Source organism: Oncorhynchus tshawytscha, linkage group LG03 (genome assembly GCF_018296145.1).
Source record: "Oncorhynchus tshawytscha isolate Ot180627B linkage group LG03, Otsh_v2.0, whole genome shotgun sequence".
NCBI lineage: Eukaryota > Metazoa > Chordata > Actinopteri > Salmoniformes > Salmonidae > Oncorhynchus > Oncorhynchus tshawytscha.
In genome coordinates this window covers 34,291,599-34,307,484 of record NC_056431.1, presented here as the reverse complement: position 1 = coordinate 34,307,484, position 15,886 = coordinate 34,291,599, and the positions used below count along the sequence as shown (strand labels likewise).

The 15,886-nt window shown below is 40.3% G+C and overlaps 1 protein-coding gene across 2 annotated transcripts; it reads right to left on the bottom strand.

The window, feature by feature from the left end:
* Window positions 1–235: 235 nt before the first annotated feature.
* Window positions 236–15,114, bottom strand: LOC112234694 (calcium-binding protein 39-like). Of its 2 annotated transcripts, none has more exons than XM_042314790.1 (8): window positions 14,899–15,114; window positions 10,618–10,793; window positions 10,159–10,323; window positions 9,807–9,925; window positions 6,477–6,645; window positions 4,535–4,660; window positions 4,224–4,367; window positions 236–3,874 (listed from the first exon to the last, which is right to left on the bottom strand). In XM_042314790.1, the coding sequence occupies exons 2-8, from the start codon at window positions 10,732–10,734 to the stop codon at window positions 3,683–3,685; spliced, it is 1,032 nt and encodes a 343-aa protein (XP_042170724.1). In that variant the 5' UTR covers window positions 10,735–10,793; window positions 14,899–15,114; the 3' UTR covers window positions 236–3,682. The 2 variants fall into 2 exon arrangements, with proteins under 2 accessions (XP_042170724.1, XP_042170731.1); XM_042314797.1 differs by having other exon boundaries at window positions 10,618–10,757.
* Window positions 15,115–15,886: the final 772 nt, after the last annotated feature.

Here is a 15,886-nt window from a genome sequence, read left to right as displayed (position 1 = left end):
TCAAGCACAAGCAACCGAGGCCAAAGACACCATGGAGAAGAGGATGCTATGTGAGAAACTGAAAAGAAAGTGTTGAAAGAAGCGCAGGAAGCCAGGAGAGAATGAGACTAACATTGGATATCAAGAGGCTTGGAAATCAGCTGACAATTAAAATACAGAGGCAGGAGGACTCTGTTGGAGCATGCTATAGCTCTACAGAGAGACCTAGAGGAGACCTTGTAATAAAAACACAAAGTGGCGTCTTAAATTTTTTTAATGTTTCCACACATTCACCTTTTAAAATAAAGCTATGTACACATTTAATCTTTTCCCACAGTAAAAAATAAATCAGATACACAAAGCCTATGGGAAACAGAGTGAAAAAAGTAAAGCATAAACATTTTAAAGTTCAAAATGAAAATTCTGAATCACCCAACAATTATTTAGCCTTGATAATTTTATATTGCCATTGAGTTATTATACTAGCCAAGTAACCAGAGGTCTGAAAATGATCTGAAACATTTAGCTTTATATTTGATTTCCTCTAAGACATTATTCAGTTTGAAGTTGTGATAAAACATTTTGATTAATGCTTGGTGTACCACAAAACAGGTGATCTGAAATTCCAATAAATAATAGTATGTGGGCTGATTATAGTGACCCAGATTAAGCCTACAGTACTAAACTGCACTTTTTCCAAAAGTCCTAGAATACCGTCTCTAGTCCAGAAGTATTCCATTCATGGTTTTTTATCACATTTGCAGTTAATTATTTACCAATTAAAATTAATTTTATCTGGGCCTGTGAAGTTGGCATTATGTTTGGGACTTGAAATGCATTATTTTCTACCTCTAATGACCTTTGGTTAAGAAAATTGAGCACATACATGGTCTTAACAATCAAATAAAAAATCTGAAAGTAAGGCAACATTCATACTTTTGTGGGGCCAATCCTGTAATTCATTATGAATTGACATGAGGCACCCAACAAATACATTTAGTTGAAGTCTTTCCCCTAAGAGAAAACCAGGTCCCACTCCCTGCTTAAGTTCAAACAAAAACATTGATTTATTTAGCATGCATAATACAAACCAATGCTGTTCATCCAAAATATCAAATCAAATATCTTGTCAAGGAAAGTAGAGAACACAGCACTTATGAACTCAAAACCCCATGAGGTATATACAAGAATTGTGCAAAACAGACACCATATATTTTTGTAATCTGTTATTATGCAATTTAAGTGACACCAGGTAAGGTAAAAATGCTGTCATTTCAAGATACTCTTTTTTTTGTTCATCTGGGCAATTTACAAAGTAATTATTGATAGAGTCGAACACCCATTAAGAGAATGTGGCCAATTTGGTGCTTTGGATTCAACATAAATCATCCCAATTGGCTTCAAGTTTGACAATGCAGGTCATTATGTGGAACATTTAATGTGTTTAACTTCTACAGGATCAGTGCCCCCCCCCCCTCCACCCCCTCTAATGTGATTAGCATGAGGTTGTAAGTAACAAGAAGATTTCCCAGGACACACAGTAGACATATCAAATATGGGCAGGAAGCTTAAATTCTTGAATGAATACCATGCTATTGTTTGAGGAGAGTGCACAGTTATGAACTTGAAAATGTATTAATAAACCAATTAGGCACATTTGGGCAGTCTTGATACAACATTTTGAACAGAAATTAAATGTTTCATTGAATCAGTCTAAAACTTTGCACATACACTGCTGCCATCTAGTGGCCAAATCTAAATTGTGCCTAACCTGGAATAGTACATTATGGCCTTTCTTGCATTTCGAAGATGGAACAAAAATGCATGTTTTTTTTCTTTTTATTATCTTCTACCAGATCTAAATATGTTATTCTCCTACATTAATTTCACATTTCCACAAACTTCAACGTGTTTCATTCAAATGGTATCAAGAATATGCATATCCTTGCTTCAGGTCATGCGCTACAGGTCATTTTAGGCGAAAATTGAAAAAAAAGGGTCCAATCACAGGCCTCTGCAATGGCTTCCTGACCAGTGCATCTAACTGCATGAGAGTGAGGCCTGAAACACAGCATGCAGCTCATGGAAGCCCACGCTTACAAGCATCTTAGGAGTATCAGAGCTCGGGCAGATTCTGTTGCACTGCAACATTACAGTGTTACTTTTGTGTTGCATTATTGTTGTCCGATAAGATATGTGTTAGTAATATTCTTGGGAGGATACATCTTATCAGTTGTCTGCAAAGCAATATTATTAAGTCATAATTTCTGAAAGAAAAAACATCTTCCTATCTCACACCAGTTCCTAACTGCATATGAAAACTGGCGGGGAAAAAGAGAGTGCCAACATTGGGATCAATCAGAGTAAAGAATGGATGGCTGCCTATGGTCACCCTGCAGCATTATCTGACAGTCTATTTTAGTCTACCAGCCTTGGCTTCCTACCAGCCTTGGCTTCCTACCAGCCTTGGCTTCCTACCAGCCTTGGCTTCCTACCAGCCTTGGCTTCCTACCAGCCTTGGCTTCCTACCAGCCTTGGCTTCCTACCAGCCTTGGCTTCCTACCAGCCTTGGCTTCCTACCAGCCTTGGCTTCCTACCAGCCTTGGCTTCCTACCAGCCTTGGCTTCCTACCAGCCTTGGCTTCCTACCAGCCTTGGCTTCCTACCAGCCTTGGCTTCCTACCAGCCTTGGCTTCCTACCAGCCTTGGCTTCCTACCAGCCTTGGCTTCCTACCAGCCTTGGCTTCCTACCAGCCTTGGCTTCCTACCAGCCTTGGCTTCCTACCAGCCTTGGCTTCCTACCAGCCTGGCTCCTACCTCACAAATGTCATCGATTCAGGTTTCATATTTTTTTTACTGCCATCTCTGATGGATTCTATTAGGACAACTGATGCAGAGGACTCGCATCTTTGAGCTTTCTATTGTCACTATGTATGCTGTTAGGAGCTGGACTGAAGATAATTACATAGTTATCAACTAAAGACCTACTTCAACCCAAGTGTCTATCCCAAGCAAAGAATAATACCACTAAGGTCATCCACATATTAAAAGTCCCAGATCAATGAAAGAGCTCTTAAATAAAGCAATAAACCAAGATATTATGGAATTTGTTAAGTGTGGTGTTAGAATCAAGATAGTTACAAAATAAAATGTTAACTATTATAGAATAACGCCAGCAAAAGAATATCTTGATTTAAAAATTCTAGGTCCTAAAATATCAGATAGGACATCGCCTTTTAAAAAGCTTGCAAATCCATTTTACATTTCCTGTAAAGTTTGGTGAGACTTTGCCTCTTGTCAAGAGTTTATTCCGTTTTTATGTTGACCACGTATCCTAATTTCCCAGGAAATTGCTCAGGTGTGCTACTGTGCTTAAGAGAATAATGGCGTGTTTAAGGTCCAATATAACATCATCTGACAAAGTGCATTGATTCATACGAATTGGTTGAAATAGCTGTTCTTGGGTTTAAATAACTGTTCTTGGGTCACTCTTGTTGTGTGCGCCTTAAAAATTACCTCCGTTCCCACATGAGCATTAGAAACTTAAAAAGGGATGAGGAGGGAGTTAGGAAAAATATATTGTACAATGTTTGAAGTTAAGAGAAGGGAAGAGTAATAGATTCTAGTCAAGCATGACTCCCTCGCTCGCTCTCACCATCATTCTCACCCTCTACCTCTGAACTGGCGTCCCCCTGCCTGTCCCCTCACGCCTCCTCTGGTGGCGGGGGCCTCTTCAGGTCACGGATCTGCTTGATCAGGTAGTTCTTCTCATCACAGAACTGTTCGTCCTCAGAGCGATCTGTCTGGAAGTGGCTCAGGAAGTCCACCAGCTTGGCCTGGTTCTTCAGCAGAATGTCCAGAACAGGCTGAGTCTTGTTGGGATTGGCCACAAACACCTAGGACCAGAGCGGACAGTCTTTGAATTGAATAGTGCTACAGCGTGAGTGCCATAGCCTGACATCTATTCTAGTTGGTTAACTGGTAAATGTATACCTTAGTATATGTTAATGGAATCATTTATTTAGAATAATACAACAGTATGAAGTTAACTAACTTTTAAGACAGCATTAATATTTATGCATCCTCTATAAAGACTGAGAATGATAGATTAGGGGATGAAAATGTGAATAACATGTATTTTAGGTCAAGTAACCCAAAACGGTGGAAAGTAGGACAAGCAGAGAATGAGGCCAGAATCTGTACCCTCAGCCTTGGCCGATCCCTTAATAAAAGATTTCTACACACCTTGAAGACATGGAAGGCCTCAAACTGGATGTTGCGGCTGTTGTCTCGTAGCATGTTCATCATCATCTTCAAGTTCTCTGCACGACTGATGTACTTGGTCATCACAGTGAAGTTATGTCTGTCCAGAAGAAGCTCTCCCAGGAGCTACAAAACAGTTTGGTTAGTAATATAAAGGAGTGTCATCATTGCTTTTAGGATAAGTTAGAAAGATATTTCAGTAACAGAATAAATAATTGAGTCACGTGAGAGGTCAAAACTTTAAAATGTTGTGTTTTATGATACCATGAAGCATCAAACGTGATATAGAGTACCTTCAGGGACTGCCGTTTGGTGACATAATTCTCAGAATGCAGTAGCTTCTCATATTCTGTAAACACCCTGTCATAATTGGTCTCCAGAAAATCTGCACACATAATCTTATGTCTCGTGAGAAGATCCTAGCAACACATTTGAGAGAAAAGAACAGGATATTAGATAAAGAAATAACAGATCATACTAAGGACACGAGTGCTAACGTCCTGTCCAGAGGATGTACAGTGGGGCAAAAAAGTATTTAGTCAGCCACCAATTGTGCAAGTTCTCCCATTTAAAAAGATGAGGCCTGTAATTTTCATCATAGGTACACTTCAACTATGACAGACAAAATGAGAAAGAAAATCCTGAAAATCACATTGTAGGATTTTTAATGAATTTATTTGCAAATTATGGTGGAAAGTAAGTATTTGGTCACCTACAAACAAGCAAGATTTATGGCTCTCACAGACCTGTAACTTCTTCTTTAAGAGGCTCCTCTGTCCTCCACTCGTTACCTGTATTAATGGCACCTGTTTGAACTTGTTATCAGTATAAAATACACCTGTCCACAACCTCAAACAGTCACACTCCAAACTCCACTATGGCCAAGACCAAAGTCAAAGGACACCAGAAACAAAATTGTAGACCTGCACCAGGCTGGGAAGACTGAATCTGCAATAGGTAAGCAGCTTGGTTTGAAGAAATCAACTGTGGGAGCAATTATTAGGAAATGGAAGACATACAAGACCACTGATAATCTCCCTCGATCTGGGGCTCCACGCAAGATCTCAACTCGTGGGGTCAAAATGATCACAAGAACGGTGAGCAAAAATCCCAGAACCACACGGGGGAACCTAGTGAATGACCTGCAGAGAGCTGGGACCAAAGTAACAAAGCCTACCATCAGTAACACACTACGCCGCCAGGGACTCAAATCCTGCAGTGCCAGACGTGTTCCCCGGCTTAAGCCAGTACATGTCCAGGCACGTCTGAAGTTTGCTAGAGAGCATTTGGATGATCCAGAAGAAGCTTGGGAGAATGTCATATGGTCAGATGAAACCAAAATATAACTTTTTGGTAAAAACTCAACTCGTTGTGTTTGGAGGACAAAGAATGCGGAGTTGCATCAAAAGAACACCATACCTACTGTGAAGCATGGGGGTGGAAACATCATGCTTTGGGGCTGTTTTTCTGCAAAGGGACCAGGACGACTGATCCATGTAAAGGAAAGAATGAATGATGCCATGTATCGTGAGATTTTGAGTGAAAACCTCCATCAGCAAGGGCATTGAAGATGAAACGTGGCTGGGTCTTTCAGCATGACAATGATCCCAAACACACCACCCGGGCAAGGAAGGAGTGGCTTCGTAAGAAGCATTTCAAGGTCCTGGAGTGGCCTAGCCAGTCTCCAGATCTCAACCCCATAGAAAATCTTTGGAGGGAGTTGAAAGTCTGTGTTGCCCAGCAAAAGCCCCAAAACATCACTGCTCTAGAGGAGATCTGCATGGAGGAATGGGCCAAAATACCAGCAACAGTGTGTGATAACCTTGTGAAGACTTACAGAAAACATTTGACCTCTGTCATTGCCAATAAAGGGTATATAACAAAGTAATGAGATAAACTTTTGTTATTGACCAAATACTTATTTTCCACCATAATTTGCAAATAAATTCATTAAAAAATCCTACAATGTGATTTTCTGGATTTTTTTTTCTCATTTTGTCTGTCATAGTTGAAGTATACCTATGATGAAAATTACAGGCCTCTATCATCTTTTTAAGTGGGAGAACTTGCACAATTGGTGGCTGACTAAATACTTTTTTGCCCCACTGTACTTCTGTATCGTGAGGCAGCTTGATGCACGAGGTTGGACATAGGGCAGGAGCCTTTCTGGCTCGGACAAGGCTTAGTTATAGTAAGCACATAGGCCATAAAGAAGTGAGAAAAGCAGCAGTGTACCTTGAATGAAGCGAAAGCATCTGAGGCGATATCAAAGGTGGACAGCTCTACATAGCGGAAGAAGCAGTAGAAGTCTTCAGAGAAAAGAACGCTGCGCGCCAGGGGCTCATGACGCAGGCACTCCCTTAGCATCATCCCACAGTTCAGAGCCACTTCCGCACTCTCGTACCTGCAAAGGTGGGATTCATGTCAGTAGTGCTCAACACTAGTACATGGGTGTGTTTTGTTGGTGATTATTCATTTAGGATCTGTTGCGATTGTATGCATGTGGGTCTGTAAATAGGGATGTGGCGGTCATAAAATTTTGTCCGATGACTGTCATGAAATTGACTGCTGGTCACACGGCAATTGATCGTTAATTAACAAACATGTTTAGCATCTCCAGGCCTCCACGCACACAAGCCTTTGGAACATAAAAATATGTTGAATTCTAAATAAATCCATTTTATATACACCATCACAAATGCATTAAACCTGCCTAAAATAAATAAAGAAACATTATGATATGAAGAAAATGTATTTCAGAAGAACAGAATGAGTTGGCCAACTGTATGCTATCTGGCTATGCACCATTCCATAAGCTAGTTCATTTAGCAGACACAATGTGCTAATAAGTGCCATTTACTTAAATAGAAAGGATATTTTTCCCATCCGGAGTGAGTGCACAAATGAAGAGGCTATGTTGAGCATAAAAGTGATCATTTGAAAAAAAGTCCTATAGACTAGATTTAGAGTTATTTGGCAACTTTAGTTATGAAAGATAGAAATCAAAACAAATATGGGCTGCATGATGCAACTATAGCCTATTGATGATGTGAGAAACTCACAAAAAAAGTTTGCACTCGTTTTTCCAATCATGTGCTTAATATGAGCAGCTGAGAAATAAATATAGTTGCAGCTGGGTTCCTCTTTTTAGTGGCAACCATCAAAACTCTGCTTTCACAGGATTGCATATAGAAATGTCTGGGCTTATAAGAACACATTTCACTCCACGCATCAACCACTGTTTGAGGAGCTAGGCTACCCTGCCGCCCCAAGGGAGCTCTCCAACCCTGTTCCTGCAACTACCCAGTGCTTAATTTGGGAAACTTAAGTGAAATCTGTTTAGGAACATCGATAGTAATAGGTTCACAACTAAACATATTTAATTAAACTGTTGAAAGCCCCCCTCTCTGCATACTTGAGAAAGGAATGGAGAAAAAGGAAACTCAAAGTGATGAGATATTCTGTAGCTAAAAGTAATGTCAGCCTAAATTGTTATTTTATTTAATGCCCTATTACAAGGCTATTCAAAATTGAATTCACTATAAATTCTAGGCTAACTCTGTAAGCCAATGAACCAATAGCAATACCTAGGCCTATACGTTCTCTCCCAAACTCATTGATAGAAAGTTTGGAGCGTAGCATACGTTAACCAGTCCATCATGTATGCATTATACAGTGCACACTCAAAGGCGATTACTAGTATTTGTTAATTTTTTTAGTATAGGCTAGACCAATTATGTAAAAAAGACATCTTAAATCTTTATATTTTATGCTGTGCGTAATATACATATAAAGGCCAAATCATTTATCATTCAGTTATTTATTTTTTAGCTTGGGCTCTCCTATAGGCCTATGCGTAAGCTCTAATAATATTGGCGTTTTGAATGAATCATCACCTTAGAAAGCGCTGTCCATTTTGTTGTGTTCAGCTTTGAAAAAACATCCACAACGACCAATGTTTTCCACTCAGTTCCATGAAAATAAAAGAGCCGCACACTTTAGGAGCTCAGATGCAAAAATGTAAGTACCAACGTTTCGACAGCCAAGCTGTCTTCATCAGGGTATAATCACAAACACTGCGGGATGACTCGTTTATATAGTGTCAAAAGACATAGGTGTCTGTAATCATGACCAAGAGTGGCCTAATATCATTGGTTAATAATCAAATATGAAAATGTCATACAAAGAACAGCATACAAACAACAAATTAATAGCATACGATGATAGATTAATTTGACTACACAAGTTTACAAACAATTACAATGGCAAAGTCACAATAATCACAAGAATGGCTTGAGATCAAAGTCTACGTTGAGAACGAAGGGCGCAAGGGTCTTTAAATTAAAGATCCAGGCAGCCTCTCGTTTTAACAATAAATTATCAAGGTCACCCCCTCTCCTAGGGAGGGTGACATGTTCGATGCCAATATAACGCAGAGACGAAATCGAGTGGCCTGCCTCCAAGAAGTGGGCCGCAACTGGATAAGTAAAAGTTTTTACACCTAATGGTGCTTCGATGCTCTGAGATACGTACTCTTAATTCGCGCTTTGTTTTACCTACATAATTTTTACCACAAGGACAAGTTATAAGATAAATAACTGCCTTAGTGGAGCACGTAGTAACACCTTTTATTGAGATCGATTTCCCTGTTTGTGGGTGTTTGAAGGATCTACATTTATAAGTGACATTGCATTGAGCACAGCCATTACATTTACAATTTCCATCCAGTAGGGGCGCAAATAGACGTTGTTCAGGAATATCTTGGGGTGGTAAATCAGAGTTTACCAATTGGTCTCTGAGATTTCTGCCCTGCGAGGTCCGAAAACACATTACCAAGACTATCATCGGATTTTAGGATGTGCCAATGTTTGTGAACAATTCCCTTAATTTGTTCAGAGCACTTTGAATAGCGGGTAGTTAGAACGCAAGAATGCGTCTTTTTGCGAGACTGACCTTGAAAAAGGTCATGTCTCGTTTTGTTTTGAATTTTCTCAATGGCAATATTAATCTGATCGTTCTTGTAGCCCCTCTCCTTGAACTTTCTTTGCGTCTCAGCCATATTTCTGTCGAAATCGGATTGTTTTTTTGCTAATTCTTTTGATTCGACAGAATTGGCTCAGTTCCAACCTGTTGTTGAACTTCTTTCCTCAAATTGATCGATCACAGTGAGGTGAGTTTTCAAAGCATGATACTGTTTTGATGTAATTTTCGATTGCATTTCTATTAATGTCAGTGGTTAGAGGGAAAATAGAGAGCCGAGTACCATTAGCGACCTGATGGTCGTGAGCGAGTTGGGTACTACCAGCGCATGTCCAGAGTGCATAAAAGGAGATTACTGTGACAACGGTCACGTGGAAATTTACTGTGGTCATGACTCATGACTGCCGGTCCGCGGTAACACGGTCACCGCAACAGCCCTATCTGTAAATGAACAAACAGGGGAGTTAAATGCCTAAAAAGGCAATGAAAATGGGGACAAACCTAACTAAAATAGATAAATAGATGCCTCTTGCTTATCATGTCTACTGATCTAACAGATGGCAAATGGGCAGCTTAAAGACTCACCCTTTCAGCAGCATGAAGAGGATCTGTGGGTGTGAGGAGATATACTCAACCGTGGGCGTACGGGTGCCAATCTGACGCCGTACAATGTTGCTGAACAGCTGGACCACATCCTTCTTTCCCTGGTGGACGATGATGATAAATATTACAATCACTGAAGAATAGGAGGGTGATACCCTATGCGCATGTTAAAAACATACTGAGATAAAGGAATGAGAGGCCCACAGAACACAGTCACTCCCCAGTGCTTTATGCTCCTCCCTCTTCTGTATTGATTCATACATCCACTATGGACTACCGTTTCCTGAATATATTTCCCCCACACACAAAACTAATGGGTAGAACATTTCCCCACCTCAAAATCAATCCTTTGCAGGTTTGCAATGAGAGCAATAAGGAGGTTGGTGTTGTAGAGCTCCTGGGCCAGTTGGGCAACTGCCTCCGTTTGGGGCTCCTTGTCCCCTGTACCACACAGCACCTCTTTCAGAGATGACAGGTTCTTCGACACCTCTTCTGCAACCTGGTGACAAGAAGATATGAGGGAACAGCACTTAGTTAAAATCAGGGGCTGCATCTGAAATGGCACCCTATTCCCTATAATATAGAGCACTATTAACCAAACCCCATATATGGCTCTGGTCAAAAGTAATGCACTATATAGGGATTAGGGTGCCATTTCAGACGCATCCAATAACTCGCACGCCATTTCTATATGATGCTGCTGCCTTGATGTTCAAACGTTAGAGACCAACTAACTAACAAATGCCAACAGACAATTTCTAGCTCTCAAAACAGCTCTCAAGTACCACCTGACCTTTTCACATTTTTTGCTTTCTGCCGCATCCAGCTTTTCCAAGTAAGCCACGTTCTCCTTCAGACTCTTCACAATCTCTGCTGGGCTCTTCTGAGACTTCCCGAAGGGGAAAGGCATGATGAGAAGGTGATGAGTTGAGTCTGGATGTAGAACGGGGAAAAAATGCACCGCTTTCCCTTTGGATAAAATGTATTGCAGACGAATGATGAGCTATTACGTAAACAAACTGCAGCACACATGATCTGACTGAGATCATGGCCTATGCAGTCACTGAAAAATGCACATTACAGTACACTATGGTAACCAGATCCACACATACAGTTGAAGTTGGAAGTTTACATACACTTAGGTTGGAGTCATTAAAAATCATTTTTCAACGACTCCACAAATTTCTTATTAACAAACTAGTTTTGGCAAGTCGGTTAGGACATCTACTTTGTGCGTGACACAAGTCATTTTTCCAGCAATTGTTTACAGATTATTTCACTTATAATTCACTGTATCACAATTCTAGTGGGTCAGAAGTGTACATACACTAAATTGACTGTGCCTTTAAACAGATTGGATAATTCCAGAAAACGATGTCTTGGCTTTACAAGCTTCTGAGAGGCTTATTGACATCATTTCAGTCAATTGGAGGTGTACCTGTAGATGTATTTCAAGGCCCACCTTCAAACTCAGTGCCATCATGGGGAAATCAAAAGAATTCAGCCAAGACCTCAGAATTGTTTTTTTTTGTAGACTTCCACAAGACTGGTTCATCATCGGGTGCAATTTCCAAATACCTGAAGGTACCATGTTCATCTGTACAAACAATAGTACACAGGTATAAACACCATGGGACCAAGCAGCTGTCATACCGCTCCAGAAGGAGACACGTTCTGTCTCCTAGAAACTAAAGTACTTTGGTGGAAAAGTGCAAATCAATCGCAGAACAACAGAAAAGGACCTTGTGAAGATGCTGAAGGAAACCGGTACAAAAGTATCAATATCCACAGTAAAACAAGTCCTATATCAACATAACCTGAAAGGCCGCTCAGCAAGGAAGAAGCCACTGCTCCAGAACTGCCAGACTACGATTTCCAACCCCACATGGGGACAAAGATCGTACTTTTTGGAGAAATGGCCTCTGGTCTGATGAAACAAAAATAGAACTGTTTGGCCATAATGACCATTGTTATGTTTGGAGGGAAAAGGGGGAGGCTTGCAAGCCGAAGAATACCATCCCAACCGGGATGGCAGCATCATGTTGTGGGGGTGCTTTGATGCCTGAGGGCCGGATGCATTTCACAAAATAGATTGCAACATGAGGAGGAAAATGATGTGGATATATTGAACCAAAGTCTCAAGACATCAGTCAGGAAGTTAAAGCTTGGTCGCAAATGGGTCTTCTAAATGGACATTGACCCCAAGCATACTTCCAAAGTCTAGGCAAAACGGCTTAAGGACAACAAAGTCAATGTATTGGAGTCATCAAAGTCCTGACCTCATCCTATAGAACATTTGTGGGCAGAACTGAAAAAGCATGTGCGAGCAAGGAGGCCTACAAACCTGACTCCGTTACATCAGCTCTGTCAGGAGGAATGGGCCAAAATTCACCCAATTTATTGTGGGAAGCTTGTGGAAGGCAACCCGAAACGTTTGACCCAAGTTAAACAATTTAAAGGGAATGCAATCAAATACTAAATGAGTGTATGTAAACTTCTGACCCACTGGGAATGTGATAAAATAAATAAAAGCTGAAATAAATAATTCTACTATTATTCTGACATTTCACTTTCTTAAAATAGTGGTGCTCCTAACTGACCTAAAACAGTGAATTCTTACTAGTATTAAATGTCAGAAATTGTGAAAAACTGAGTTTAAATGTATTTGGCTAAGGTGTATGTAAACTTCCGACTTCAACTGTACATACACACAAAAAAAGTATGTGGACACCCCTTCAAATGAGTGGATTCGGCTTTTTCAATTCAAATTTATGACCTGCTAGAGCTTCCCCGGTCCACTGTAAGTGCTGTTATTGTGAAGTAGAACCGTTTTGGAGCAACAACAGCTCAGCCGTGAAGTGATTGGCCACATAAGCTCACAGAAAGGGACCGCAGAGTGCTGAAGCGAGTAAAAATCATCTGTCCTCGATTGCAACACTCAATACAAGAGTTCCAAACTGCCTCTGTAAGCAACGTCAGCACAATAACTTCTTGTCGGGAGCTTCATGAAATGGGTTTCCATGGCTGAGCAGCTGCACACAAGCTTAAGATCACCATGTGCAATGCCAAGAGTGGCTGGAGTGGTGTAAAGCTCGCCACCATTTGACTACTTGTTTTTGTAACTGATGCAGTAGAATCAGATAAAAATTAAAATAAACTTATGGAACAGGGGGGGGCTGTGAAGAGACACACACTCTACAGACAAGTACACATGGATTTTGTATTGTAGATATGTGATAGTAGAGAAGTGGCCTGAGGGAACATACTTAATGTGTTGTGAAAAGTGTTATGAAATGTTATCTAATATTTTGAATTGTAAATAACTGCCTTAATGTTGCTGGACCCTAAGAAGAGTAACAGTTAATGGGGATCCTCAATAAATACAAATACTCTGGAGCAGTGGAAACACGTTCTCTAGGGTGATGAATCACGCTTCACCATCGGGCAGTTCGACAGACTAATCTGGGTTTGGCAGATGCCAGTAGATCGCTACCTGCCCCAATGCAGTGCCAACTGTAAGGTTTGGTGGAGGAGGAATAATGGTCTGGGGCTGTTTATGGTTTGGGCTAGGCCCCTTATTTCCAGTGAAGGGAAATCTTAACGCTACAGCATACATTCTAAACAATTCTTTGCTTCCAACTTTGTGGCCACAGTTTGGGGAAGGCCCTTTCCTGTTTCAGCATGACAATGCCCCCATGCACAAAGCGAGGTCCATACAGAAAATGGTTTGTTGAGATCGGTGGGGAAGAACTTGACTGGCCTGCACAGAGCCCTAACCATCGAACACCTTTGTGATGAATTGGAACTCCGACTGCGTGCCAGGCCTAATCACCCAACATCATTGTCCGACCTCAATAATGCACTTGTGGCTGAATGGAAGAAAGTCCCCGCAGCAATGTTCCAACATCTAGTGGAAAGCCTTCCAAGGAGAGTGAAGGCTGTTATAGCAGCAAAAGGGGGGGGGTGGCAACTCTATATTAATGCCCAGAATTTTGGAATGAGATGTTCAATGAGCAGGTGTCCACATACTTTTGGTCATGTAGTGTATTAATATATGGCTCTGACTAACAAATCAAATCATGTCCTGACAATGGCATATTGCCCATCACCATAATTAGCCTAAGCTATAGGCTACATTGACACATGTTATTTATCTTTTTGGTCTTTTGCACCCCAGTATCTCTACTTGCACATCATCATCTGCACATCGATCACTCCAGCGTTAATGCTAAATTGTCATTATTTCACCTCTATGGCCTATTTATTGCCTTACCTCCCTAATCTTCTACATTTGAACACACTGTACATAGATTTTTCTATTGTTATTGACTGTACGTTTGTTTACAACTCTGTGTTGTTTTTGTCCCACTGCTTTGCTTTATCTTGGCCAGGTCACAATTGTAAATGAGAACTTGTTTTCAACTGGCCTACCTGGTTAGATAAGGGTAAAATAAAAATATTTGTGATCGGACAATAGAAAACAGAATGATCAGATCATAGAAATCAACTGGGTCAAATCTAATGCAGGGTCCCTGGGAGTTACATGTTAGGAAGTTAGCTAGGTGTCTATCTGTATTGGGCCATCCCCACCCATAGCCAAATGGTAAACTCTTTTATGAGTTACTGGTGATTTTCCAAAGTAATATCCGGATGTCACTCAAACGTGCTGATTAAATCGCTATTATTGTATGCTACCTTTCAGTTAGACCGTGGCAATGAGTTTGTTGAGGATTAGTTAGGACTGATGATTGATTAGCTAGCTACTTTTATTTTGGCTTGCTAGATAGCTTAGTTTGTTGACATTGTGCATGAACCTGTAGGACACTGACAGCTAGCTAGCTAGCCAGCCAAATGTTTATCTTGTCTCGCTAACTTGGCTGGCTAAATCAAATTGCGACAACACACTAAATAACCACGAGAACACAGTCAAATACAATTTCCAGAAAGTTGCTAGCTAGCTATCTTAGTAGCAAGCGAAAAGTAGCTATTAGTTAAAAACAACGAACGATTAGCAAACTCACAACTAGCTAGCTAGCTCGTTTAGCACGCTACAGTAGCTTTTTTTTTAACTCACCAAGCTCAGAAGGTAACTTCGAAATGTTTACAAAATATCCTTTGGGAAGTGTAATACTTATACTAACCCTATACACCACACCTATTAACGAACTTCATCACTATCGTGCAAAATTATTTTCTCGTGATCTAAAAAGTATTTCTACTGGCTAGTTGTTGTCAAACAACTTAATTTCCCCTAACTCCTCGTTCTGGAGAACAGGGCGGGTATGTTACGTTTGAGATGTTCGATTGACATAATTTTTAAACCAATCAAACTTAAATGATGGAACGACACGGCCCTAATCCCCGCCCCTGAACTCAAAAATTGCAACAATGTTGCATTGATACATTATGATTAAATCTATTAAAAATATAATTTCTACAGATTACAGTAACAGATGTAGCTATTTGAGGATACATTGTAGCAAACCCCGTGTACCGGTTTCAATCAATTTGGAAACTTATTTGAAATGCTCATCAAAATACTGCATCTAACAGTAGACCTTTAAGTACCACAAAATAGTCTTTCCAGCTATTATAGGCCTACATATTGACAAAACATTTACAGTTACTTTTTCTCAGATGCACCAGCCAGGTTGACAGGTTGTACATGTAGGCCCTATATTTCCTAATAAGGTCAACATGGTTTAAATGCTAATTGTAAAAAAAAATAAGTAATATTAAGATTTTTTTTGCAAATTAGGCAAATGGCCATAATGAAGAATGAATAGCCATAGACCTGGCTAAGGTTGCAAAGGGTCGGAAACTTTCCGGTAAACTTTGAAAATTTTTCGGAAATTTTCCATGGGAAGGTAAGCCTGGGAATTTAGCTTAAATTCATTTAAAAAATGTGCTTATAACAGTGAAAAAATTTTGTAGGATACACATAAGGCAATTCTAGATCGTGTAGCATATTTTGGTTAAACTATCCCCAATTCAATGGAATTGCAACCCTCTGCATGCACAGTGCACTCTTCCATCACATGTACAGCTGATTCTCAAGATCT